The 27,878-nt window shown below is 40.1% G+C and overlaps 1 protein-coding gene across 1 annotated transcript; it reads left to right on the forward strand.

The window, feature by feature from the left end:
• Nucleotides 1–27,151, forward strand: TMEM244 (transmembrane protein 244). Its single transcript, XM_048507767.1, has 6 exons — nt 1–112; nt 8,970–9,055; nt 9,483–9,556; nt 18,324–18,449; nt 24,428–24,472; nt 26,286–27,151. The coding sequence occupies exons 1-6, from the start codon at nt 80–82 to the stop codon at nt 26,378–26,380; spliced, it is 459 nt and encodes a 152-aa protein (XP_048363724.1). The 5' UTR covers nt 1–79; the 3' UTR covers nt 26,381–27,151.
• Nucleotides 27,152–27,878: the final 727 nt, after the last annotated feature.

Raw genomic sequence — 27,878 nt, forward strand, 5'->3', positions numbered from 1 at the left:
GAGAAACAGTCGCTTCTTCCAGCTGATATTGATGTAAGGAATGTAACTGCATCAGTACTCTTTTACTCATCATGTGCAGATGGCTCTAAAGATTGAAATTGCTGAGACCAAGGTAAAGAAAATCAAGTTGGTATTGCCTTCCAGGTCATTGAATGGCATTTAATGCACTCAGCATGCGGCAAGTATTTGGAAGAGCAATTGCCTTACTCCCGTCAGTTATTTTGTTCAGTTCTTTGGTTACTTGGCTTTTGAAATATTCAAATGAGTAGTGCTAATAGGAGATCATCTTAATGGCTGATAATAAATGCTAGAACAACCTTGACCATAAAGAAGACTTTCCACACATATAACACAGTTTCAAAGGTATAAATCTCGCAGGTGTTTTAGCCTGCACCTAAGCTCTTGAAGTGTCATTAGTTGCAGCTTTATTCTGCCCAGAGATTTTTGTAAATGTATCATAAGTGTCCATAATCTAGAAACAGCATAGATGATTTCAGTCTAATAGCTCCATCATAAGTAGTTTAAGAATGGTGCCCTACAAGTCACAGTATGTTTATATTTTGGTTTTTAGAGAAAAGAACATTTTTGAAAGGCTTCAGATCGTGAAACATATTTAGAACTGGGAACAGAATGGATGTGTGTATATATGTGAGTGTGTTTGGCAGTAGCATGTACAGTAATCCTGTGCTTAAGTGCTTTCTTGGACTTGGACCAGAAAATGTTTGGCACCTAGTTGCAGTAGTCTTTGGGGACTGGGTCATAAGGAGTTTGGTCTTCTAATCTTTTATACATTCTTCACTTCTTTTAAAAGGATTATCTGAAAATAAGTACAATATCTCTATGACTATGAAAACTAGAGCTGTATATAATGTTCTGGGTGTTGGCATGCACATCCTGGTAACATCACTAGGTAAATCCTTTGTGTGGACTCATGGACCCCCTCACATATTTATGATTGGCCAGAGACACAAACAGAGGCCCAAGGACTGGCTTTTTTCCCATTTTATCTAAAGTGTGTGTGGGGGGAGGGGGGAGGGGGCTGTGGCTCAGTAGCTGGGCACCAGCTTGAATGCAGAAGGTCATGAGATCAACTGTTAGAACCTCCAGTTAAAAGGATCAGGAAGTAGGTGATACGAAAGACTGCTCCCTGAGACCCCGGATAGCCACTGCTAGTCAGTCAAATGATTTGTCTTAATAGATAGAAGCTTTATGTTTCTTGAAATACTCCATCTAAAACACATGTTCTTACATAGTTAGATATAGGTATAGATACACACACAATATTTTAGAATATCTAGTTATTTGGAGAAAATTAAGCAAACTATAATCTGATTCCCAAAGCTTGTTTCACCTAGGTGTCAAACACTATCCTGTTCAAAAAAGCAATTATGCACAGAGTGACTGGTAAGTCATACACATTGTCACCATCTATCCCACTGTCAAATCTGAATGTGTTATCTCTCAGTGTCACTGGCTTACTGTCAAATGATAATAGCTGTGATCTCTCCCACAATGTTACTGTGAGGATAAATCATAGTCAGAAAATATTCTGTGGCACAAGTCTGACTCCTTATACCTAAAACCACCACCACCACCACCACCACCACCATCTTATATTCTAATAGCCAAGTGAGCCAAATCTTTGGATACTTAAAGCCAGTGACTGAGCTGTGAAAGGGTAAGACAGATCTCTTGACAACCTAAAAAAGGCCCCAGGTTTGCAGAAAATATAAAATAAAAAAGGGGGAGGTTAAAAACCCAAAAATAATGTTTTAAAAGCATCTGTAACTTTAAGCAATGGATTCACTCTGTTGCTAGGAAACTACAGCATTCCAGGCTTAAAGCTTCTGTGAGTAAATGTTATTAATGATTTTAGGCTTTATTCCATTGTAAGGCGCCCTGAGCCGTTTCGGGGTAGGACAGGATAAATAAATGAATAATAAACAAACAAACAAAAAAACAAATTTTTAAAAAGGGGGAGGGGGCAGGAACCTTTTCAGGGCTATTTTGGCCTTTGACAGAAGACTTATAGGGGCCAGGCCTGGCTAGATTGCCAGCTCCAGGTTGGGAAAAGGGAGGAGGTTTGGGGAGCCTTAAGGAAAAGAAAAGAGGGAATATTGTGGGAGTGGGAAATGCAGTGTCTCCTGCAAGTCCTTGAGGGTTGCTGTTGCATAACCTGTATCTAAAATTGACCCCAACTCCCTAGAAACAATTTAAGAAACGTTAGGAACAGATTCCATCCCTGACTTCCATTGTGGTTAGTAAGTTTTTCCTAATTCAGTGTTTCTGGGACACTGGGGATATATGCACTTTGGAATGTGTGAACAGAAAAGAGAATGTACCTCAGAGGCGTAGCTACCATGGGGACATCCGGGGACAAGTGCCCCGGGCGCCACCTTGTGGTGGGCGCAAAAATTGCAGGTTCGTTAGTGGCTTTTTCTATTTTTCAGGGTTTTTCCCATTTCTGGCCTGCAGGGGGCGCAGTTTTTAGGCTAGCAGCACCAAACTTTCAGACTATTGCCAGGTGACTCTCCTGATGATACCAGCCAAGTTTGGTGCAGTTTGGTTCAGGGGGTCCAACGCTATGGACCCACAAAATGGGTGACCCCATACTCCATTATTTCCAATGGGAGCTAATAGTAAACGGCGCTACCATTTTGAGGGTCCATAACTTTGGATCCCCTGAATCAAACTTCACTAAACCTAGGTGGTATCATAAGGATAGTCTCCTGCTGATAGCACCCAGGTTTGGTGCAGTTTGGTTCAGGGGGTCCAAAGTTATGGACCCCCAAAAGGGTGCTCCATCCTCCATTGTTCCAATGGGAGACTAATGGTAGATGGGGCTACCCTTTTGAGGGTCCATAACTTTGGGCTTCCTGAACCAAACTTCACTAAACCTGGGTGGTTTAATCAGGAGAGTCTTCTGAAGATAGCCTAAAAGTTTGGTACTGTTAGCTTAAACATTGCTCCCCTGACAGGCACCCTCAAATTTCCCCAGCTTCTCTCTTTAAATCCACCTCCTTTGGGTGGATTTAAAGGGAGAATCTGAGCTCCTAGATTAAAAAAAACATTAAAAGTATTGTTGAAGGCTTTCAAAAACCAGATTCAACTGGTAGTTGTGAGTTTTACAGGCTGTGTAGCCGTGGTCTGATAGATCTTGTTCCTAACATTTCGCCTGCATCTGTGGCTGGCATCTTCAGAAGTGTATCACAGAGAGAAGTCTGTTATAAGAGAAGGCTGGACACAGTGTATAATAGACTTCTCTCTGTGATACACCTCTGAAAATACCAGCCACAGATGCAGGTGAAACATTAGGAACAAGATACACCAGACCACGACCACACAGCCCAGAAAACCCACAATAACCAACATTGAAAATGATGCTGTTTGGGGTGGGGAATCTACCCTGAAACAGCATCACTTTCAATGTTGTTTAAACTAGGGAGCCCAGAGTATCCCCTTAAGGTGGATTTAAAAGGAGAATCTGGGCTCTGTAGTTTAAACAACATTAAAAGTGATGCTGTTTCAGGGAATCCACCCTGAAACAGCATCACTTTTAATGTTGTTTAAACTACAGAGCCCTGGGTGTGTTCAGATTTGTGTGTTGGGCCATGTTCTATAATGCAATGGTGACTTTGAGATGACCTGGTGCAAAAAATGTTGTTTGGTCGTGGTGGGGGAGGGAGGCTGCCCAAATGGGGGGGGGCGCAAAACTCAGATTTTGCCCCGGGCTCCATTTACCCTAGCTACACCCCTGATGTACCTAGTATAGTTTCACTTGTGCAAGCAAATTGTACAAGAGCTGCAGCAAGAATGATTTTTAACTAAACATGCATATGGAACAATGGAAGATACAACTGATGGTTTGTATGTTTTTATTTATGATTTATTGTATGATTTTAATTTTCTTCTTGGAATTATGTCAGAAAAATTATTTGTGTTGTGTCTTTCACACACTGAAAAGACAGTGAGAACATCATACTTTCACTTGGTGCAAGCAGATGGTGAGGAGTAATATTTGTAATTCTGCTTGTGCCAGGACTGTTGCACAGATTTTCAATGGAATCCAACCCACTTTGAATGTCTATTCTCCCTTTGGCCTTTTCGCAATCTAGTGCTAATCATCTTTTCCCCAGCAGGACACATGGTCTGCTGCTGTGTGCAAGCAGCACCATTTACCAAATAAAGTTGGAATGACCATCATCCCACTTCCATACAAATCCCACTTAACATACAAATCAATAGGAGGTATCTTTGTTTTTACAGTACTTTCAACCCACACATGTCTTGAAGGACTGAAGGTATCATTTACCTTAAGATCTTTCTCAAAATCTGTATTCCTTGACCACATGTCCACTCCTTCCATGGGGGAGGGGATGAAGTCCCAAATTTTGAGAACCATTATCTGACTGGTTTAACTGGTGAAAAAAAAACTTAGCGGAACAACAAGGCAATAAATTGAGATTAAATTAGCTTCTCACTTTTCAGAATCATGGGAACAAACGGCATGCTTTTATTCAACATAACTTTAATCAAAAAGGATGAGAAGTTCCTTTCCCTCAGGTTACCAGGATTCCATGGCAACATGAGAGCAGCATTCTTGTGCAGTCCTCATTCTGCCTGTTGTTGGTTGTTTTGCGTGTTCCAACAGTGCTCTCAGTGAGGAGAGTGGGGGAAAGAGGAGCAATTTCCAGGTTCACAAGTCCTGATCATACACAGCCTATGGGAGAAAAGAAAGAAGAGCCCTTTTTCCAGCCTTATCTGCCTCCGTGCTTGTTCTCCACATGAATATTGTAAAAAAGAAGAAGTAAAAAGCCTTCCAGAAAGAAGAAACAGCTGTGGTGAAAGTGTACGGAAAAATCCTGTGTGGACTCTCTGGGTTTCAAACAGTAATGAATGAAGAACAAAGAATTCTTGCCATATAGAAACAGCCTGAGTTGGTAACATCTAATGTCATTTAAGTCTGTTCTAAATACACGGTATCTGGATGATACTTATTTAAGTTTTTGGTAAGTAACAGCAGATACCTTATTCCACGGCTGGTCTTTAGACCCATTCTGGCAAGGAAAAATGCATTTTAGATTGCTCATAGCAGGGTGCACTTAAGTAAGGAGAAAGTTGACTTTTCCTTTGAGCAACACAATGTCAAGAAACAGCAGTTAGAAGTAGGGGGTAGCTTTGTAACCAGTTAACCCTCTGCCAAGAAGTTAGTTTAATATCAGATACTGTTAGTCCTGCATAATCAATGCCATGTACTACTACTCTTCTGTGACACTACCACTGGTAATTTAATGATTTATTGCAGGTATGATTGGCCTTTGTTTTTATTCTGGGAAGAGAGAAGGACACTTTGAATAAGATGAAAAGTGTAAAGCACTTTGTACTGAAATTATTAATGGCATGCTGTTCTCTGTTGTAAAATGTATCTTTGCCCCCCCCCCCCCCAATATGTGGCTGTATTTCCATGTAAAATTTGCTCTGAATTTTTTCTAATGTTTGCTGCTTTTTCTTTGTTAATAGTAGTTCGTTAATTCTTCGGGCGTTTCCCCATTCTCCCCTATCCCCCCTATGCCCCGCACTGCTCTCAGTACGCCGCATCCCTGGTGCGCACCCGGGCATCCCCACGACCCCGTGCTTTGCGCGGGGTCATCAAAAGGCGCCCTTTGCGAGAGCGCCAGGGATGCCACACACCGAGGGGGCGTGACAGCGGCAGCGTCGGGGCAGCTGCGCTGTCACCGCCCCTCTCGTGGGGAGTGCCGGAAGACCCCACGCTACTGTCCTCAAGTAGCGCGGGGCTTAAGGTAAGTGGGGAAAGGCCCTTCCTCTCCCCAAGTCTTATATCACCATATGAGTGTTTAGTTAGTAGGATGTCACTTCCTATTCAGTGTTCTAGCTGACCTGAAACAAGTACTCCACAAATCTAATTCATATATGTGTTGGTCTTTCTGCCTGTTGGCAGCTTATTTTACTTCCATGTCATCTGCCATTGTGAAATTAGTTAATATGCTGTTTAACGCCCTTTGAGAGTATTAGTAGAAAGGTATTATGTAAGAGCCAAGATCAGTTGTAGATCCTCAGCCCAGAATTATTGAAAGGGGCTTTTCTCATTATACATTTTGTATACTTCAAGCAAATTGGGGTCACAGGTGGGACTGTGTCTCTACCATTTAACCTGGCAAATTATTGACCATTCAATCATTCACTACATTGGAGGAGTAAAACAGTTTGGGCTATTTCCACACAAAGGCAGGAACAGCCAACTCATAGCAGTGAGTGGGATGAAGGTGTATGGGGAAGGCATTCACAGTCTGCCCCACTTGCTGTTGGTGCAACCCCTTTTCCACACCCTTTTTGCTCTCTGTAAAAACACTGACTTGATGAAAATCTTGTTGGGCCTCCTGTTATTCAGCAGCCCCCCCCCCCTCCCCAACAGCTGAGCTAGGACTAAGTTGTAGCATAGCTGCTAAAGAAAAAAGACCCTGTAAGAGGAGTAGAGTGAATGGCAGAATTTAGTGCCACCTTTTTAAAGGCAGGGCTAAGCTCCACCCCCTCCTCCTGGACTGGCTGCAGACAGAACTTTCACATGGAGGCTCTGCCTGCATTCATTTTCCCCAAGTCAGAACAAAGGACACTTTTTCTTTAAATCTCCAATTTAGAAAGGAAGCCCTGGGATTTTTACAAACCATGCTTGGAAATAGCATGGTGTCACATAGAAGCTCCCGAATAAAGTTGGGGCATGTTGTATTTCATCCATGGAAAAATCTCCACATGGAAACAGCCGTGAGCTAGCATTCAGATATCACAATAAATTGGTGGAGTTAGTTTACGAGATTTTTTAAACAAACCAGTTAGTTTACCAAACATGATTAGTAAATCTCCAAAAGTCTGATTTATCTGTCTCTTTCCTCCTGTCTGCTTTCCAGTAGGGAGGACATTCTCCCTCAACTGCCTTCTATGTGACCAAGCAATCACAAAAGGCAGGACTATTCAGCAAACAGTGGTATGTCACTTTAGATGTCTGGACAAATGTCAATTTTAACAGACAGTTAACTCCAAGGTGTGCATGGGTCCAGTTTCTAACAGGACAGTGGTGTGAAATGGCCTCAGGGAAATAGTGTTCACTAGCTGAGAACATTTACATGAATCAGTGGCTACATACACATTTCCCCAGTGTGGAAATAGCTGCTTCCTGTTTAAGTTTGAGGTAAAAACGTGCCAGGAGAGGTGGCAGGGGAGACTTAAGCCCCTTATCACTGCATGTCATCATCCCATTCAAATCAGGTCCTCCCATGTGCCAGGGAATTGAATTCCCAACACCGAACTCGAACCATACACTTGATCCAACATCTTCATGGTGGTTACATGCCTCCCATGTGGACTTTGTAATGTGTGGATTGGTTCTCAGACAGTAGATGTTAGGAAAGACATTTCTTCATATAAAACTCACTGCCAGTTGTAATATGCAAAACTAAGCTTGATGGACCAATATTAGCATCATGTGCTTAGGAAACACAGAGACTGTGACTCAGTGGTACAGCATACACTTTTGCATGATTTTTCCAGCATTTTCAGCTAAGGAATCTTATGTACTAAATCTTATGAAAGACTTTTAATGCCTGACATATTTTTCAGGTTGAAGAGTCCCTGCCAGTAAATGCAGACAGTACTGAGTTAGATGGAGCAGACAGTACTGAGCTAGGTGGAGCAATGGTCTAGTAATCACAGGTGTCAAACTCGCAGCCCTCCAGCATCATGATGGCAAGGGATGATGGGAACTGTAGTCCATAACATCTGGAGGGCTGCGAGTTTAACACCTATGGTTGCATAAGGTAGCTTTATTATCCATTGGTAGACTGAGTACAATAATTAGCATGTATGTACTGCATGCTTTTAGATTCAGTATCATCAGTATAAAATTAGTAATCCCACTTAGATAATCATTTTGTTATGTCACCAAAGTCAAAATAAATAATAGATTTTCCTATGCCCTGTAAACACAGCAAATGAGGTAAGGATCCAGACCAACATTTCTATGGGTGAAACAGTTTCAGTTTACAAAATGTGGCTTCCCTACCACTCTCTGTAGCCCAAAATGCCCCCCATGCTGCTCTTGGGGGACAAAGGACCCCCAGCAATAGGCTGATGAGAATTGTAGGTCTAAAATGAAGGGGGGGGATCAATTAATATAGCTCCCACTCCCCTTGCACGCATGGAAACTTTAAGATTCAATGCTATGTCTGAAACGTCTTCATCATATTGTCTACTGCAGCTGTGTATTCATCAAATTAGTCCAGTTAATGAGAACTTTGTGCCCCAAATTTGTATGTATTCCAGTTAAATGAATGTGAAGTGTTCTCATTATCACTAATGGATTGTAATTACTAGTTCATCATTTTAAAACATTTTGAACTAGATGAACCTTTCAACATATTTTAATTTCTCTGATATTTCTAAATTGATGCTTAATAAACTTGTGAATGTTAACTACTGTTTGCTAGGAAAACCTAAAGTAATGAAAAAATTTTTCATCAGTTTCATGTGCTTGACAGCAGAACAATATGCTGAAGCCCTATAAAGACATAGTGTCAAAGTTTCATTAACATCATATTATGTATAATTGTGGCAATGAGAAACTTATTGTCTGATGGTTGCTAATACTGATTAGCTGTAAGCATACATAGAAAACTTTCTCCTTTGCTCATAGTAAACTTTCTATTTATAATGTGTAATGTGTGACTGCCCAAATGAAAATTACATTGTGTGCTGCCTGTCCATCTCTATTTCTCCAAATATTTCAGTATACTCTAAATATTAATTTGTTGTAAAATGCCTCAACAACACTCTGTACTTACAATGGAGAACTAATATGAAACTTGGGGGGAGGGGGAAAAGGTGTCATGCCCCAAACATGCCATCCCAATTAAAGTAAGTTTAATTAAAGTGAGTTTCATTTCCTGTTTCTGTTGTAGGTTATTTTGCTCAATCTGCTAATATGTATGATCATATTCTACTCTGTGTATTATATGGTCCTGTTCATTTGTTTCACAGCATTCAGGTAAGAATCTTTCAAAAATTGTTCTAAATGAATACAAAGGTGGTATTGCTAGTAACGCTGCACTTATTAAGAATATGGCCTCATCAACTTTTTTAAAAAATAACAAAACAAAATATTATGTCACAAAAGACATATTGAGATGCATAACATTTCTCTTGACTGTACCTCTTCAGGCCTGATACATGTTGCTGACCTGTGCACATTGACTGAATTCTTGAATAATTAGATAAAAACTGTATACCATTACAAATATATGTTATGGTCTGTAGGATGTTTAGTGCTGTAATTTAGCAAACAATTAAAGGCATTTGGAGACTCAGTATATGTATTTATACATATGTGTGTACGTGTGATAATATATTGAGTACCTAGTACTTGAATACCCATATAAATCTCTTTTTGAATCCAAATTGGAAAATCTTCACAGGCTACAAATGTTGGATGGACTGGCACCCTTTGATTTTAAGACAAACCCTTCATGGATTAATCCAAATTATTTAGGTAAGTTTTCCTTTTCTATTTTTAAAATTTCTGGATTGTTAACTGTTTTAAGCATTTGAATGGAGTAACCATTTTTAAATAAATTATTACAATTTTGGAGTGTTGTGTATGCCCTGCAACGTTTTACACATAGCAAAATAATTATTTTTTTAAAATCACAAATATAATAAAAATAAACCAGTACCCATCAATGTAATCAGCAATAATACCCATGAAATTAGAACAGCTAATAAAATAATGTTTTCTTTAAAATCCAATAATAGTAAATCAGTAATTAACACATTTTAATCAATCAAAGAGAAGCCTGTAAAAAAGTTTTTCCTAGCACTGAAACTTGAGCAGATTTAGTGCCCCTATGTGAAGAAATGGGTCTTCCCAAACTTGAGGTTTGAATGGCATGTTTAAGATTTATTTTCCACTGGACCCAGCCACCTTTTAGAAATGCACATGGGAATAATAAGAGTCAATGGAGTGGGCCAGTCCCCCATTTTCTAAGCAAGTATCACAGATTTGGAGGTCTTAAAAGGATAGAAAGGCATCAGGAAGAAGGCTCTTAGGGCTAGCAGGAAAAGCTTCTTTGACCCAGACTGACCAGTGTGAGTGTGAAAACAAGCAAAAGAGCAAGGGACACTAATGTGTTAACTACAGCGCCTGCGTAAACAGACGAAGATAGGGGATTATTTTATCCCATAAGATGCCTTGTCATTAAGTGTCCCCACTACAAACTGATACGCACTTCTTGCAGAAATATCTATCCAGGGGGGAATAGAAGAGGAGCCTAATGGCGCAGTAAAAGCAGAGGAAAGTCCTGAAGAAGTTAATAGCGCTATAAAAGAGCTCTCTTTCCTGACTGTGGAACTTATCTTCAACTCATTACAGCAAATTAGTACTACTCTTGAACAGCTGTCCAAGACAGTGACTGAACTGTCTAATGAAAAACAGCTCAAGATACCTCCATCTCCTATACCTCTTGGCAATCAGCCTTGCAACATAAGCCTAGAGTGCATGGCAAGGTACAGTCTGGATCTTGAATTACAGCAATCAGGGAGCGAAAGGAGCCACCAAAACCTGATCTTGCAACCCAATAAGGTCTGTTTAACTATCTGTCAATATAAATGACAGATGCCTTACTAGAACTCCAAGAAAGAGGCCAGCTTTCATTTAAGAGAAAGCGTCTTTTTATAGATATAAATGCAATAGAACTTTTAAACACCCCAAAACAGTCCAGAGGATATTACTTACCCTTAATAACCCTAGAATTTTGAAACTACTCCTTAAACAGAATTTACGTTTGAGACTGAGAATCAATAGGGTCTTCTTGACACAAGTCTTCACTAACGCTATTGTGGCACCCTTTTTTCCAAAATTAAATCAACCAAAAGTCCAAAAGAAAGAAGAAAACCACCTAGCAGAAACACTGCCTGTTGAACTTCAGCAAGATCTAATCAGCTGGGCTGAAGGCTTAAAGGACCTGTGCTCTAACTATGAGGGCCTTCAACTTGAAAACTCTATTGAAGAGGACTTCATCAGTTCTTTCATGGCCCTTCCTGAACTGAACAAATGGTTATCACTAACAGATTAGAGTGTCTAAGATTAAAATTTCTGAAGACAAAGGAACCTCTCCCAACACAAATGGCACCCATGTCTTCACATCCTGATTGTCTGGTGTTAAATTCAACTATATCAATGCCAATATCACCAAACAAGGCTATTCAAGACAATCGCAAAAATAGCAGGAAAAATTCAGGTCTCCAGCAGAGGAAGCTTTGAACACAAAAAGCATCAATTAACAACCACAAGAATCAAATGCCTGCAATCACAAAGCCTTGGTTAAAAATGCCTGTATCTATCATGACCCACCTAAGGGGAGAACTGGATATAATCTCAAATTCCCAATGACAACTAAAGACTTTTATCATGGAATCAAGAGACTGTTTCAACAAATTATATGACCTCAGATTCCTGAACTTTTTGTGTAATTTTGATATACTATTCATGCAGGAAATCTGGGTACAGGAGTCAATTTCCCCAGAATTCCAGGGCTATAAGACAGTTGCTGCACTGATAACCAAACTCCACATGAAAGGGAGAGGTAGTGGTGACCTAGCAGTATTAATATTGGTCGAGCTAATAGCTGAAGTACAAATTATCAATTCAAACTATATTCAGACTTCATTAATTAAGGAACAACATATAGGGCACCTATTATGCATTAATGTTTACATGCCTCCAAAATCTTCTACAGTTGCGGATAACAAAAAAAATAGGATAATTTGTTCATTGCATTAGAAAGTCTAGCATCCCAATTCCCTATAGCTAAGACAATCCTATGTGGAGACTTCAATGCAAAAATAGGCTCAAGCTATCCCAAGTTGTTATCAGACAATACTGTCCAGATAGCAGAGCAAGCTCCTCTTCTCTAGACCGTTGTTCACAAGATCAAATGATCAATAAGCCAGGTCTAATTTTTTTAGAGATGCTCTCCTCATTTAATCTATATAATTTTACATGGCACAAAGTTTGATAAATCAGGTGGTTTGTTTACCTTTTTATCTTCCTCTTATGCTAACCCAATTTATTGTATAGCTGTCTCCCCTGATCTGTCGGATCAAGGGATTAATTTTGAGGCGATGGACTGCACAGAAAGCGATTACTGCCCCTTGATGCTACTATTAAATTTTAATAACAAAATTTCCCTGACTTCAATTTCCAAAACCATAGAGAATCCACCACCTAGTTTCAGAAGGCATAAATGGTTACAACATTTGAAGAACAAAATAGCTCAAGCCCTAAGAGGTGATAATCTAAAATTTAAACCAACAGCTGTTATTCAGACTGACACAAGTGCAGCAGAATACGACAAAGAAATAGCACTAAACCTCAAACCACTTTTCATTAAAACTTAACCCCTGCAATTGTATCCATCTGTCTCTAGGGTGAGTAAGAATATAGGGTTTTAAAGAAAAGTATTAATCAAAAGTATGAGATTTACTCAGGGTAGCAATAAAAAAAGCAGAGCCCTTCAAGTAACTGCCCTTAGGTCACAGTATAAGACCCTGCTTAAACATAAAAGATTGATCATGCCAGATACTTATGGAAAGAATTAGCCCAGACAGCTGTTGAGAAAAAGGGGACACATTTTTGGGAACAAGTCTCATCTGGAATGGACTGCCAACTGCAATTATTAAATGCCCAGATACCTGGAGACACCTAGTATAAGCATTTTGCAAAACAAAATTTGAACTTTCTTAATCTCATCTTTTAACTTCAGAATTAAATAAAAATGATACCCATGAAAACCTTCAAACTTCACCAGAGTGGCCACCAGTAAATGAAACAGAGATTGAGAACTTAATTATGTCTCTCACCCCAGGTAAAGCAGCTGGGGAGGATCAAATCCCATCAGATCTGTTTAAAGCATTTCTGACATGGTAGATACCAATACTTGCCAAGCTCTTTTTGCAAATCAATAACACAGGAAATTAACCTAATGGCTGGAAAACCAGAATAGTGGTCCTAATATAAAGGGGACAAGTCAGATCCCAACAATCACAGATGTATAAGTCTTTTAGAAAAAGCTTTTAATGGTTGTTGTGGGTTTTCCTGGCTGTGTGGCCATGGTCTGGTAGATCTTGTTCCTAATGTTTCGCCTGCATCTGTGGCTGGCATCTTCAGAGGTGTATCACAGAGGGAAGTCTGTTACACACTGTGTCCAGTCAGAAGGGAATGTTTTAGTGGGTTATATATTGTCCATGTCCAAGGATGTTGACAATACATCTCCTCCTAAAGCAGTGGTTCTCAACCTGTGCATCGGAAACGGAACGACCCTTTCACAGGGGTCGCCTAAGACTCTCTGCATCAGTGTTCTCCATCTGTAAAATGGATAAATGTTAGGGTTGGGGGTCACCACCACAACATGAGGAACTGTATTAAAGGGTTGTGCCATTAGGAAGGTTGAGAACCACTGTCCTAAAGCTACAGGAATGGGTCATCAAAAATCAGATGAAACACCCACACCAAGAAGGCTTCAGAAGGGCCCAGCTATATGGCAACTATATAAGTACACGTATGTAATGATCAGGGTGAGCATATTGGGCTCCCTAACCAAAGAAATTCCAGCATGTAAGGGAGTAAAGCAGGCGTGTGCGCTTGCCCCTCTGCTTTTCAACTCATATATAACTGACATCATGCCAAGACTAAACGTTTTGCTTTCAGACATTGGCTCCTTTGTGTCCTATAGGATGACCCTGTTTGCATTGGCAGCCACCAAGATCAGAGCCAAAGAGGTATCAAATAAAGCAGTCTGCTCAGAACAACCCTGCTATTAGCATGATTCCGCACCATTAAAAGGGCTTTAATATTCTTTATTCAACTATTGGTAAAACTTTTAAAGTGGGAGCCTTGTGATTGTTGATTTTATACTTCTGTGTAAGTTATATTGGGTTTTTAAAATCAATTTCTTATTTTTTTTAATTTTATACTCTGTATTGTAAAGGTCCAAGACTATACAATAAAATCTTTGGTGGTGGTGGGGTGGTGGTGGTGGGGTGGTGGTGGTCAGGTCAAGGAGGTGGGGACTGGGAATTAATAAAACTCTTGAGAGCAAGGAGGAAGCTCTGTTCTGGCTGGAACTATCAGAGGGGACAGTTCCTGAATATGTATTTTTCCACACCCATGATTTCTGGTAAGTCTCCAGTTTATACCTCATTACTTCCAATTTCTTCTTTCCCTGACCAGAGCAATAAATGTGCTGAGCTCTGCAGTTCACACTAGAAACTACCTTAGGATTGGCAGGATAGCTTACTGTTTCAAGCTGTTTCAGTTTATTTATTCTGCAGGAGTAGGTTTTCTCTTTTTGCCTAAGTGCCCCTCCAAACGCTACATCTATCTGTGGAGATGTTGATATTCCAGCAATAGGGTAGAGATGCCAGCCTCCAGGTGGGACTTGGGAATCCCCCAGAAAAGAAATCAGTTCCCCTGGAGAAAATGGATGCTTTAGATAGTCTTTGGCTTTGCACCTCATTGAGGCCCCTGTCCTCTCCGGACTTCAAATCTCAAGGAGTCTCCCAAACTGGATTTGGCAACCCTATCCCTCACCACCCCCCAAAGGCTGGGGGGGGGGGAGATCTGGGGCTACAGATTCTACCTTGTCATACCCTTTTGGAGCAAGCTAAATTTAAGCAGCTGGGGTAGCATCTCATGGACTGACTATGTAATCTAAGATTATTGTGCAGTTACAAGGAAGTAGCAATTTTAAAAAGTCTCACCCTCAAGCAAAGCTGGCTTGGAAATGGATCAAAAAAGTAATGGAAAAATTAAGAAACCATATTCTTTCTGAAACCACATGGTAGAAGAAACTTGTGGAATTAAAATTAAAAAGAAAAAATAGTATTTGGTGGTGAAGTATCTTGTAAACAACATGTATGGAAAAGGAGGTAGTCCACATGCAATCACCAAATCTCAGGTCACAGATAAGGTTGCATGGGCAACATGATCCTTCAAGCACGCAAGTCGTAAGCCATTTAAAGTCCAATCCAGAGGGCAGTAGCAGCCAGTGATGTGACTCTGCTGTGCCACCTCTATCACCACCAGACAGCACAGGAGGGCAGCAAAAATAAGAAAAAACACAGCCACTGGATAATCGGCCATACACCTTAATAGTTGCCCCCAGAAACATGGGTACACCATGTCCCTAGGCAGATGCGCCTCTGGGCACTGCTGAGCTGTGCAGTGCCTACACACTACCCTGTTTGCTCTTCCCAATGGCATAGGTGCCACTGGCAGGGTGGGCAAATGTGTTGGCATTCCAGGAGCCACTTCACACACACACCCCTTTGGATTGGGCTGCCCAGGTGTTAAATGTCATCACCAGCACTTGGGACTGGATACAAAAACATACTGAGAACTAGCGGAGATAAACAATAGTGGTTTACATTATGCTTTAGTATCCAGCCTTCTCTCACATTATGGTTCCACTCTAGCTGCTTTATGTAGAACTGTGGCTTTGGCTGGCTACAGAAAGCATAGAATTCCCACTCCTGCACCCCTCACCCCAGTTTCCAGCAGAATATAACTATTGGTTCATGAGTGCCACAGTAGATCAGGCCAGATAACTCTGGACTGATAACAAGGGGGGGGGGGGGTATTTCAGGAAGAAGTCAAATCTATACTGAAAAAAAATGTCTTCAGAGAGTATAATGGGGTGTGCCTGTGGGGACATTTTGATATGAATTGTATAATATTAAGTGCTGTATGGAACCACCAGTTTAATTTGCCTACCATTCAGAACTGCTCCTGATCCAGTCAGATCATAGTACACAGATACATATTTAAAAAGAGTTTCAACATTTCCACCGGTCAACACTCCTGCTACTCTATTTGTGGGTTTCAAAAAAGGGCCTAGGAGCAAAATTAGTCAGTGCCCAATCAACTATGGTCCTGGGTTCTTATTAGGTTTTACTAGAATTTACATCTGTGCAGCACTCAAAATTGCTTTTTAAACTTCTGCCATTCACTTGCAATGCATTTTCAGTCGTCTGCATGTTAGTTGCTCTTCAGTTTGCAAGCTCTGTGTATAGAAACATTCTTGTCTGAGGGTGATTTTCCAGAACTATATAGTATGTCCAAGTGGACGATTCATGTGGAGCAACTACAGCAATGTCTGTGCTGGTTCTAAGATTTTTTTGATTACCAGATTTGCCTTGTGACTCTGTCAAATCCAGGATATAAAAGGAAGTGAGGAAAATTACTGCTGAATTTAGTAGCCTGCCCTTTAATTGTTCCTTCCCCTTGTCTCAAGTGCTTACTGATAAAGAAAGTCAGTGCATGCAATCTTAGCAGTGGGACAGAGCAGATTAATTATCACAATAACCATACTAGCTGAGAGTCTGAGGAATGAATTAGACATTCAGTTCTCCCTCAGTATCTTGCAAAATGAAACTAATATTACTTCCCTTTTCATTAGTCTTATTGCTTATACACGGCAGTTATGACAAGTTGAAAAAATCGATATAAAAAGATATGAAGTCTTATCTAACTGTAAACTTGTTTTTGGTTTGTTAAAGTCAGTCTGAACTATTGATATTAAGTAATGGAGGATCAGGTCCTTGGAGGTTAAGTTGAATTGTCTTGTAGTCTAGACAGAGAACCAGCTGCTCAAAGCAATATTGAAGTGTGTAAACTTTTAAGTTAATTTTCTTCATGAGGTTACTGGAGTCTAAGCAACAGTAAGTACCCATTACCTTCTTTAATGCAGTGTGTAATAGGATTTTGATCAAGGCAGGCAGTAGGCTGCAGTAAATACTTTTGTGGGAAAGAAATTACAGTGAAAATTGTGAAAGTCTTCTATGTTTGTAAAAATACATGTTTGAAGACTTGTTAATTGAGCTTTTGATATGAGATATTATAGAAGGCTATGAAATAATCCATTCACAAGAATCTGAATAGAAAATATCAAGTTTTGCATAGGATTTATGATCTGTGCATGGTGCATTTGAAAGCTGCTTCTTCAACTCCAGGTGGCATAGGACTTTTTTCATTCCATAGTATGCTTTCTTTATTGGTCAGGAACATCCTCAAGACATTGGATTTAAAATAAAAATGGACTTCAGGGGTCCCCAACCTTTCTGAGCCTGTGGGCACCTTTGGAATTGTGACCAAGATGGTGGACTCAACTACAAAACGGCTACTGAACAAGGCAGAACAAATCACAAAATGCAGGGAGTGAGATTATGCATAACTTTTCAACATTTCAGGCAGAAGCCCTGTTGAATAAGATGACTTGGATTTGGATTTTAATTTGTATACCGCTCTCTCCCGAAGGGCTCAGGGAACTTGTAAAATCATATTGTTTTAAAACATTTTCTTGCATACACACACAGTAATACACCCATATTTTTGTGCTGTACTGGCAGCTGTTGCTGAAGCAGTGTTTTTTACATTTTTACAACCAATCAAAAACCCTGTAAAGCAGAAGGCCCACCTAGCCCCCAGCACGGTCTGAACATTCTTGGGCAGACGTCAGGAAAGGTGTCAGCAGTTACCATGTTTCCTTATGGGTGCCATGTTGAGGACCTAGACTTTTGTTATTTTCTACAATTTAAGTGGGTGTATATGGTGGGGCTTGGATGGGGGTAAGAGTAAACTCTTTGTGGAAATAGCAGTCTTTAGAGCAAGTTCTAAAAAAAAAAACCAGAGGTTATCCAACATCCCTGTTAAAAATAGATTATCCTTATGAATTCCAACTTCAAAATCAACTTAAGTAGAAAGAACAGGAGAATTATTCACAGTGATAGCATAGTCCTTTTTTACCTGTACCTGTTCCAGTACAATCCATGTAGGGTATACTTTTGATTTTTCTTTACATATTGAGTAATTCTTACATTACAGCTGAACTTGTAATTCAAACCACATATTTATCTAGCTACTGGTCCCTAGTTTCAATTCTACACAGAACACATATTGTCTCTTCCTTGCAAAGATGGAATGTACAAATGTACATGCAGGATTTATGTGTGTTTATTATATCATTGAATAGGGCTCAGGATTCTACCTGCTCTCCCTATGAGAGCGTGCATGCAAACTGGCATGGAAGAAGATTTTCCCTAGCAACTACATATCCTTACTTACCAAAACTTATTTTAACCACTGACCCTCGAGTTTTAAGAATAAAATACAATTGTGACTTTTTAATGGTCCAACTTTACTAAAACCCAACACTCAAATAACACATCCCTTCCAGTCCAGTAACCTGTCTTCTTTATTTCAGTTCTTGTGGTGTCACTAGAGATAACCTACTTCACGTCTGGACTGCTTTTTGTTCTGGTTGTGGAAGAATGGGTTTGGGATTATGCTATCACTCTTACAGCCATTCATATCGCCATCACGACAGCTGGTATGTACACATTTTGGTAAATACATTTTCTAGCAGAAGAAGGTCTTTTGGTGGCAAGTGGAAACCAGTTTTTGTTTTTAAAAAAGAACATTATTGTAGATTTTGGGGGGCTATTTAAGCTACCCTGCTTAGCTGACCAACTTTTTAACTGGCTTTGTCTTTCACTGTAAACTACAGCCACACAGGAATTAAACAGGTAAAGCTTTTCCCATCACTTAATTTTCTTGCCCATTTCCATGCCAGGAAAAATACCTTATGTTCAGTCTTATTTTATTTAAGTCCTATTTTATTTAAGTCCTATTTTAGTCCTATTTTCTGCCACAATGGGGACTCAAAGAATCTTAAATTTTGTGTGTGTGTGTAGCCCCATCCAAATACAAATAACCCCATCCGGGCGGGGGGGGGGGAGGGATCACACTGTGGAAGTGGTGCATGCCTGCACCAGCAGATTTGCCCTTCCCACGGTATTTACCCTGGTAGAGAGGCAGAAATGCTGATGGGTAGCTATTGCCACACCCTGTGATGTCTGGACATAAGAGACAATATGCACCATACAGGCTGGAAAGACTGCTTCAAAAGTAAATATCTCCCATTGGAGTGAAGTAGTTTTTACTTGTAAGTAACAGTATATATGCACAATGGTACGATTAATTATACAAAACAAGCAATAAAGCAAAGCTAGTCGGAATCTAGATAAGTGCTGACCTCGTTAAGAAAACTTCAAGTCTGCTAAGTAGAATAGAGATAAGGACTCTCAATGGACTGCGCTCTGCCAGCGTTTTCAAAGCTCCTCGCAAATGTCCCACCACCGAGGAGCTTTGAAAACACATATTGTTTCTTATTAACCTGTGGTTGTGTACCTTCCCCTTTTGCTCACTGTGGTGGACATGACACCCAGCACTGCGGCAGTGCTTCCATTCTGCCGCTAGCCACGTTGGTGCAATGGGGCATGGTGGGGGTGGCCCTTAGTCAGCTTCCACCCCAGGTTTGCAGCAGTTACACTGTAGCCCTGGCTCTTGGACTTATGCAACCCTTTTGGAATAAGGAGTGTTCTTGGGGGGTTCTGCTGCCAGGAGGCCTTCTTGGAGGCTGTGGGGTGGCCCCATTGCAGCACCATGTCCCACCACCGGAGCTTTGAATGGGCTGAAAGACACATAAACAAGAAAGACAACCCAACATCCTGGGTTGGTGTTAGTTCTTCTAGCTCAGCTGACATAGGGCCACAGACTGCAGGCCATATGTCATCATACCCATAGCATATTTCATTATGCTAGCTTAGTAAAGGGATAGGTAAGTGTAAATCGGTCAATCTAGAGGATGATTTATACCCAGTTAACAAGAAAACCATAATGTGATGGGTGATGCAACCAAGTCTTGCCATACCCAAGTACTCAGGCCTATGGTTCTTGTGCTACCAAACAGGTGTGTTGAAGCAATCCTCCTGTGTCTGATTTTGGTATTCACGTTTCTGAACACCCATTTCGAAAGTTTACAATCTGATTCTCAAAACTTTCAGATCAGGCACTACCCTAGAGAACAAATGATTCAAAGTACCTGCCATTGGGCCAGATACTGTTAATATATACACATGTCAGTGTTATAGTTGGTTCATATTAAATTCTATCAAATGTGATCAGTGAAGTTTGTGCAGAAATAGCATTTCCACGTGCAATCATGTTGTGTAAACTTTTCCCCTTTAAACCTCAGAACATTCTCAGTCATGAGTTTTAAACTGCAGTCAAGCTTCTCACTGAAGTGGAAGAAAGATATTTGTCATGAATATCTGTTCTGTCTAATGCATTATATATACTCCCTCAGAAACTGATTTAAATGAATAAAACCAATGATTATAAGCCTCCTAATGTGTGAGCTGTAGTTTAAATGTTTGAACAGGAGTGTGGTTTTTTTCACTCACATTCTAATCCAAGGGGAAGAGTTGTGCTTATTCTGTTTGATACATTTCAGCTTCCCCACTTCTAACTTCCTTGTTTTCCTGAAAAAGAGCTTCATCAACAGTTTTGGTCTGTTGCTAATCTGCTAATCTGGCTACAGCACCTATATTTTCCATTCTCCCGGTCAATTTGAAAATATTAGAAAAATATTAAAAGTCCCAAGCTGCTGTTTTAAGTATAAAAAATATTTACCTTAGAACACAGGGTCTTAAAAACTCACATTGTAAACAGACATTGACAACCAGTCTAGTGTACTTGTTAAAGAGTTGGATCAGGATCTGGGAGATCCAATTTCAAGTGCTATGATAGCTGACTGGGTGACTTTGAGCTAATCACACACTCTCAACCTAACCTACCTCACAAGGTTGTTGTGATGATAAAAGGAGAACAATGTAAACCACTTTAGATCCCCATTGGGAAGAAAGGAAAAGGATAAATGAAGTAAATATTTTTTTGGAAAAAAATAGAATAAATCACATCTCTCTCCAGTCAATAGCAGCATACAGTCTTTTTTAATGTATGAATTGTCAGGGTTTACATCTTGTTTGAGTCCCAATGTAAGCAAATTAAAATAGAAGGTTTACAGCCATGGGAACCGCTGTATGCTTGAAGACAATGTTGCTACGAGCAAACAAACAAAACAGAAACAAATCCCCAAAGAGCACAAACAACCTAAGGAATTCAGCTTATCACTTTGGAGAGCGTCCCAAGCCATTGCTGCTTTTGCCCACCACTATTGAAAATGTACAGGTATCCTGTACCTCTGCCCCTACCTACAAAAATAGATTGGGGGGGGGGAATTATAATGGGAAATTATATAAGGGTAGGGGAGTTAAATGCCCCCTCCCACTAATCAACCTCCAGGTGGGCTTGGAGATGTGCAGACTATAAAGTTCAGTTTCCCTGGGGAAAATGGAGGGTGGGCCTATGGTATTAAACCCTCTCCCCGCCCCAGACTCTTTTCCTAAAACTCCAGGTATTTCCGAGTCTGGAAATGATAAACCTTCCACTCCTCCTGTTCTACACCTGCATCTGTTCCCTCATCAACATTTTGTTGAAAATAAATTGTGGGGAGGGGAAGCTGATTCAGTATTTGGCATATTCTTCCTTCAAGTGTAGTCAATATGAGAGAGAGAGAGGAGAGAGAGAGGAAAGAGAGAGAGATTGTGAGTGTGCATAGAACTCTCCACAGGTGAGGGTGTGTGTTATGTATTCTTATATCAATATTCACTAACTATAGCTAACACATGGGTTTGCCCTAAAATAGGGAAAGGGGTAGGAAATTAATCCCAGTTCAATTTTTTGCTGTTAGCAAGCTGTACCCTCATCCTGTACACATTTGGTACATTGTGCATATAGTTTCCACATGTGCACAAATTATTTGTTCATGTGATCAGGAAATCTGTTTTTGGGCATGGTTTTGGATAATCTGCTCAGGACCAGGTTTTAATATTGCACTTAAGTAACGTGAACATAGTGATGTGAGAGAAAGAGACAGAGTTGAGAATTTTTAGCTGACCTTCTGGTTGATATTCTGTGTGCAGCTAGGGGCTGGTGATTATATTTTTTTAGAAGTCTGCTTCCAAAAGACTCTACTTGCATACTTGTCAATGAAGCAATTACAAAGACTGCTTCAGTCCCTTTGCTCTCTTATTCAAAGGATACTGAACCCATACTTTGGAATTTCTTCCCACTCTGCTGTTAATAATAAAGTCACTCCTTTCAAAGATTTATAGTTAAAGGCTGTGGATCTGATGTATTTCCTTTACATAGGCATACACCCATGAATTCCTTACAGCCTGATATGGCAGTGATGTGAGACACCTTGCCTTCTGAGGATAATGAAAGTAAATCTGGAAGTGAGGCCCCTTCCGGACATGCAGAATAATGCACTTTCAATCCACTTTCAGTGCACTTTGCAGCAGTGCAGAATAGCAAAATCCACTTGCAAACTATTGTGAAAGTGGATTGAAAATGCATTATTCTGCATGTTTGGAACGGGCCTGAATCTTTTACTCCATGAGTAGTCTGGGTGATACAGTGTTTCCAGGATATATGTGGAGTCCTTAGCTTTACAGAAGGAAATAGGAAACAGTCTTTGTAGTCATTGGCTTTCACAGAAAAGATGAGAAGCCCTTGCTCAAGCTGATTTGGGACCCAATAAAGTATTTTACATACAGACTCACATGCTGTGTTATTCTGGTCTTTTTCTTTGACTTACATCACAGCACACATCTACCCTAACATGACTTCAAATTACTTCTAAAGAATGCTATGATGCTCTTGAAGAAAAGGAATGGGCCACCTGCACATTTGGCCATTTAGGGCTCTGGAATGAAACTACTAATAACTTAATGGTCAAGCACCAGCTATGAGCAACTATGAAGCATTCATTGTGTTGGCTGAGGAACATGAGTGTAACTTAATGCCCTGAGCCAACAGGAGCCACAGACCATTGCTTGAATGGTTGCTTTGTGGTGAAGCGTGGCTTAGCCCTTTCCATCAGAACGGAAAGGCAGAACTGAAGGAACCCAGCTAAAAGAGCAGTGTATGCCTGTGCAGTCTGGTCCACAAAAACCCTTTGCCATCTGATCAGCAGCACCTACAAGATACAGGCTCTCCTTCCACACATAAATGTCTTACCAGCATACAAGTTGCTACATTCAGTAATTTTTATATACTAATGTAATTCAATGCATGGGAAACAGCCATAGCTGCTGTTGAAAAACTAAAAACCTGACAGATCAACAGTTGGATAAGAAAGGGGCATGGGAGGGTTGAATCCAGTCCTTGTTACTCCTACCTGAACAGTCAGTAAGCTTTAGGCATTTAAAATCTAGCACTGGCTGCTTGATTAGAAGGGTGTGGGAACAAGCCAGAAGGGGATGGAGAAAAGAATGACTGAGACACACCAGTGGGGGAAATCAGGCCACAGTTTTACTGATCACATGATCCTTAGTTTTTGGCACAGTATATGCTGGAGACAATGGGTGCAGTTGACTACATGACTGATGACAGCAAACCCCCTCCCCCAACGGTAACCAAGTAGGCAATGGTTACAGCCAACACCCCAAGTGCTAATGGTAACCTCCCATTTGCCTGTTGGGGATAAACCAAGGAAAGAGAGATAATCTTAGGGCAATAGATGCCATTGCTCCTGCCTGCTGTCAGCCTCTTGATGACCTGGTCAGTATGCCAACCCCCAATTTGGATGTTGTTTCCCTTGCCCTAGGGCCCTGGATGCCAAACCTGCTTCTAGCAACTTTTAAAAAACATGCAAGATGGACCAAATTAGAGCCTGATCATATGGACGACTGACCCAATCCCAACCGACTATATACAGAGGTACCTCGGCTTTCATGGATAATTCCTCAAACCCCAGCCAGCAGGGAGGCAAAGGGAGCTCCTTATTTGGGCAGTGACTCCCCCTGATGTCACTGCCCAAATAAGGAGCTGCCTTTGCCTCCCGGCTGGGCTTCCTCAAACCCCAGCCGGTTTCGGTTTTCGTGGAATTTTTCTGGGCAAATTTTTTCTGGGTTTGAAGACGAAAACCGAGGCAAGCGAGACAAATTTTGCCCAGAAAAAGTCGACGAAAACCGAAACCAACAAAAACCGAAGTCAACGATAACCGAGGTACCACTGTAGTTAACAAAATGCAGGCAGACTGCAGCGAACTGTGCCACAGACACAATAATTTCTCCACTTTAAGACATGTGACTTCTATGAGCAGCTGCAAACATACTTAGAAATCTACATACTGTCCAGACTGGGTCAGGTCATAAATATTTATTTTTTACCAGGACTATATTTTTTATGATTTTCCTGTGCAGCAATTAAGACAGTGATGTGATTATATGTACATGCATCTTGAGACTTAATGTTTGACTGCATATAAATACTGACTATCTTCTAGAGACAAAAGACTATCTGCTCTTCATTTTGAGCACTTTGTTTAATATAGTACTGTAATATTAGTTTTTTTCTCATTATCCCAATAATCTTGACATTAACTCTTTCTTTTTCTAGTGAGGTCTGAATTCCCTTTGGTGTTGCACTGGTGGGCTGCTTTAGGTATGGTATAAATAAATGTTTCAAAATAGAATGGCTGTAATACCAGGATTTATTAAACACCACTATCTCTAAGCAATTTAAAACTATGTGATGCAAGACAAATGCCAAAATACACCATATCATCTCCTATTATCATGACTATGTCACTCAAATATATGGGTCCAGTCGCCCAATCCACCATGAAATTCACTTTCACTGAGATGAAAGGAACGTGTGTAAGAGCTCTAATAATCAGCATAGCTCTGACAAGGTTCCATTTCATCAGGGCTTGCCCAGGTGAATTCCTGAGGCATCTTGCCAAAGCCAAGGGCCAACTGTTTGATTGGGACTGGATGGCACCCTTGGATCATACACGCCAATATAGAAACAAGTTCAAATGAAATAAATGGGATTGCAGTCTAGGACTGCAGCACCAGTATTAATTCAGTTTTATTTGTGCTTTTTTTAAAGCCTAAAACATTTCACAGGGAACTACAGGACAGCATTTGATGATTATTTAATTTTTTCAATGGCCTAGTCTTGCAGATTGGACAGGAGAAAGTAATTGTGCTGTAATCGAGAATAACCGAGGGGAAAGCCTATCCTGTTTCCTTTGAAATGAAAGAAATTCATACTCAACATTTAGTGGAAACTGATAATGTATAATAACAGCAAATAGAAGACTTTCTGTCTTCTCTAACAGCTGCTGCAAACTTCAACTTTTCTTTGGTATATATAAGCTGCTTTAAGAAGGGAGCTGACACACATCTCTGTAAACTTATAAGTTGATACAGTTCAAAATTATTTCCTGACAGGCCTTGACCTTCCTTGCTTGCCTGGCCACACATATGCAAGTTTGCTGTATCCTTAGCACTCAGCTTCTCTTACATATGCTGATTCAGCTAAATGCATGCAGCTCCATAGACCTTCCCCTCTTCTAGTAATCCCTGAACTGTTTGCTGTTAGGCAGATGTTTTGTTTTTATGCCCAGATCTTGTTAAAGTACAGCTGCAGTGATCAGCAGAAAAATTGGTTTCCTAGTGGTCTGTGGCTGTTTACATGGTGTATCTTTCAATCAATCAACTACTGAGGAGGAAATTCAAGTACTACAGGCCCCATGTGGGGATTATTTTTTAAGAGTGAAGGTGGATTTCCACAAACATACCTTATTGATAAATGCTGGATTTCCCATGTCATAAATATATATAGATGTAGATGCGTGTGAATATGCTCAAAAAGTTTTGCAGGACTTTTTATTATTGATCCCCACTTTGATGACCCTGAATTGAGTGGCAAGTCAAGACAGAAATGTTTTAAATGAAATAAATAAACGTTGCACAAGGCTGTAATGGAGCTGGTTCTGCATGTATAATTCTTGAATTGGAAAGACTCAGCTAAGAATAACAGGCAAGATGTTAGGATATCTTACCTTAATTTCGTTTATAGGCACTAAAAAGGGGGGAAAACATTTGTAAAGTAGGAGGGGAAAATGTAGAGCCAATGTAGTGGTAGAGGTTAAGTATGGTGGATTCTAATCTGGAGAACTGGATTTGATTCCCCGCTCTTACACATGAAGCTTGCTGGGTGACCTTGAATCAGTTGCAGTTCTCTCAGAACTCTCTCAGCCCCACCTACCTCAGAAGGTGCCTGTTGTGGGGAGAGAAGGCAATAGTAAGTCACTTTGAGACTCTTTATTGTAGAGAAAAGCAAGGTGAAAAACAATTCTTATTTTAGAAGTCTAATATATGTCTCATCCTATACAACAGAAGTGCAGTTTAAATCCTTACTAGCTGCTCTTAATACTGATTTAGACTATTCTTCTGTATCCCTTTAGGTTCTGGACTAATTTCAATGATTTGCGTTGGACAAAGCTTGGCATACTACTTGTTCAAAGACAATTTTATTTACCCGGTTCTGGATTATTTCTGAAGTATACATTTTATATACCTCCATTACATCTTCCATGAGTTCTAAACTAATACTTGAAATTACATTTTTTTAAATAGGGGGTATTTTTAGCATGCAGCTTTCATTTGGTTTGAATTATAGACATTTTTTAACCAGCATTTTGCTTATTGTGCCTTTTGGGAGATGAGGATAAAATTTAATGTTTACAAATCAATGTTAAAACCTCTTTGCTCCCTACCTTCTTCAGTAAAGGCTCATTCTAAAGCAGTAAAAGAATTGTAGCATTTCATACAGATCTTAACAACATCTGAACTGGAGACTTTAAAAAACATAATAGTATGATTTGCCTTTCTATCATTGGAAGATTTTCATAACAAACTGACGTATACTGCTAATAATAACTTGTATGATATTCTTTTTTGGCAGCACATTTTAGTGGTGTAGCATGTCATTTGTGGAAAGAAACACTGAAAAAAATCAGGAACATGTTCAAGCCAAATTTAATCACAATTAAATCCCACAAATCTCAGTGAGAGAAATGTATAAACATGCTTAATTTTCATGAGCTAAAATATTTCTAGCATAAGAATGGAGCTTCTCCAAGTACCCTTTGGAAAACATTTTTTGGATGCCTAAGAAGAAAAGATCCATAACTCCAGGATAAACCTTAGTCAGTTTAATACAGCAAAAAGCAGCCTATTATGTAGGTAATACTTTATTATAAACTAGCAGGGCACCTGTGCTTCGCTACGCATACTTCATCACAGCCTCTCTATTAACTTTGGAGTGATATTCAGCATACCTCATCACAGCCTGTCTGTGAACTTCTGGGTGGTTTTTCGCATATTTTGCAGCAGCTTCCCTAACTTGTCTTTTTTTTAATCGAATCTGTAAATCGCTTTCTGTGTTTAATCCCTCTCCTCCCTTTAGCTGTTTCAACAGAAGGAACAGGTTTGTATGTGTTGAGGAGGTAGGTGGTAGAATCCAGTTGGGCCACCATTGGCTCAATTGTGCTTTTTGTTTGGTGGTCATTATCAGAACTTGTCGATTTGACACATGGAAGTAGAGTGTCAAAGTGCCCTTCATTAAAATCTCCTGTGAAATGAATCATTTTTACTCCCTGTACTGCATCCTTTAGCTTGGCAAGCAGGTTTTTAACTACCACCTTTAGAATGTTCGTGCAGATGGTTAAAGTTCAACAGTAACGCAGATGGCCAGAGTTCAACAGTAAATGTGTAATAACTCAAGTAAAACTGAATATTTTGAAAAATCCTTTCTTAGTGAGCACCTAAACCACATAATGAACCGGTGTGCCAAATTTCAACTTTGTAGGTTAGGTGGTTTTTGAGTTCTTTTGATCAGTCAGTCAGTCAGTCAGTCAGTCAGTCAGTCAGTCAGTGGTATTTCGCGTTTATAGATATAGATACTTTGTTTCTTCCTCATGGCTTTGAGCTAAATGGATTTTATAGTGCCTTTGTATTATTTGTCATATTTACGTGTTTAATGTGAACTAAATTCA

Source organism: Sphaerodactylus townsendi, linkage group LG01 (genome assembly GCF_021028975.2).
Source record: "Sphaerodactylus townsendi isolate TG3544 linkage group LG01, MPM_Stown_v2.3, whole genome shotgun sequence".
In the NCBI taxonomy this organism is placed as follows: domain Eukaryota; kingdom Metazoa; phylum Chordata; class Lepidosauria; order Squamata; family Sphaerodactylidae; genus Sphaerodactylus; species Sphaerodactylus townsendi.

Excerpts from the sequence above, each read along its gene's own strand:
- TMEM244 (XM_048507767.1), top strand. The coding sequence starts at position 80 with ATGGCTCTAAAGATTGAAATTGCTGAGACCAAG. Across the intron at positions 113-8,969 it reads TTGAAATTGCTGAGACCAAG|GTTATTTTGCTCAATCTGCT; the intron begins GTAAAGAAAATC and ends TTTCTGTTGTAG. Across the intron at positions 9,056-9,482 it reads ATTTGTTTCACAGCATTCAG|GCTACAAATGTTGGATGGAC; the intron begins GTAAGAATCTTT and ends AAATCTTCACAG.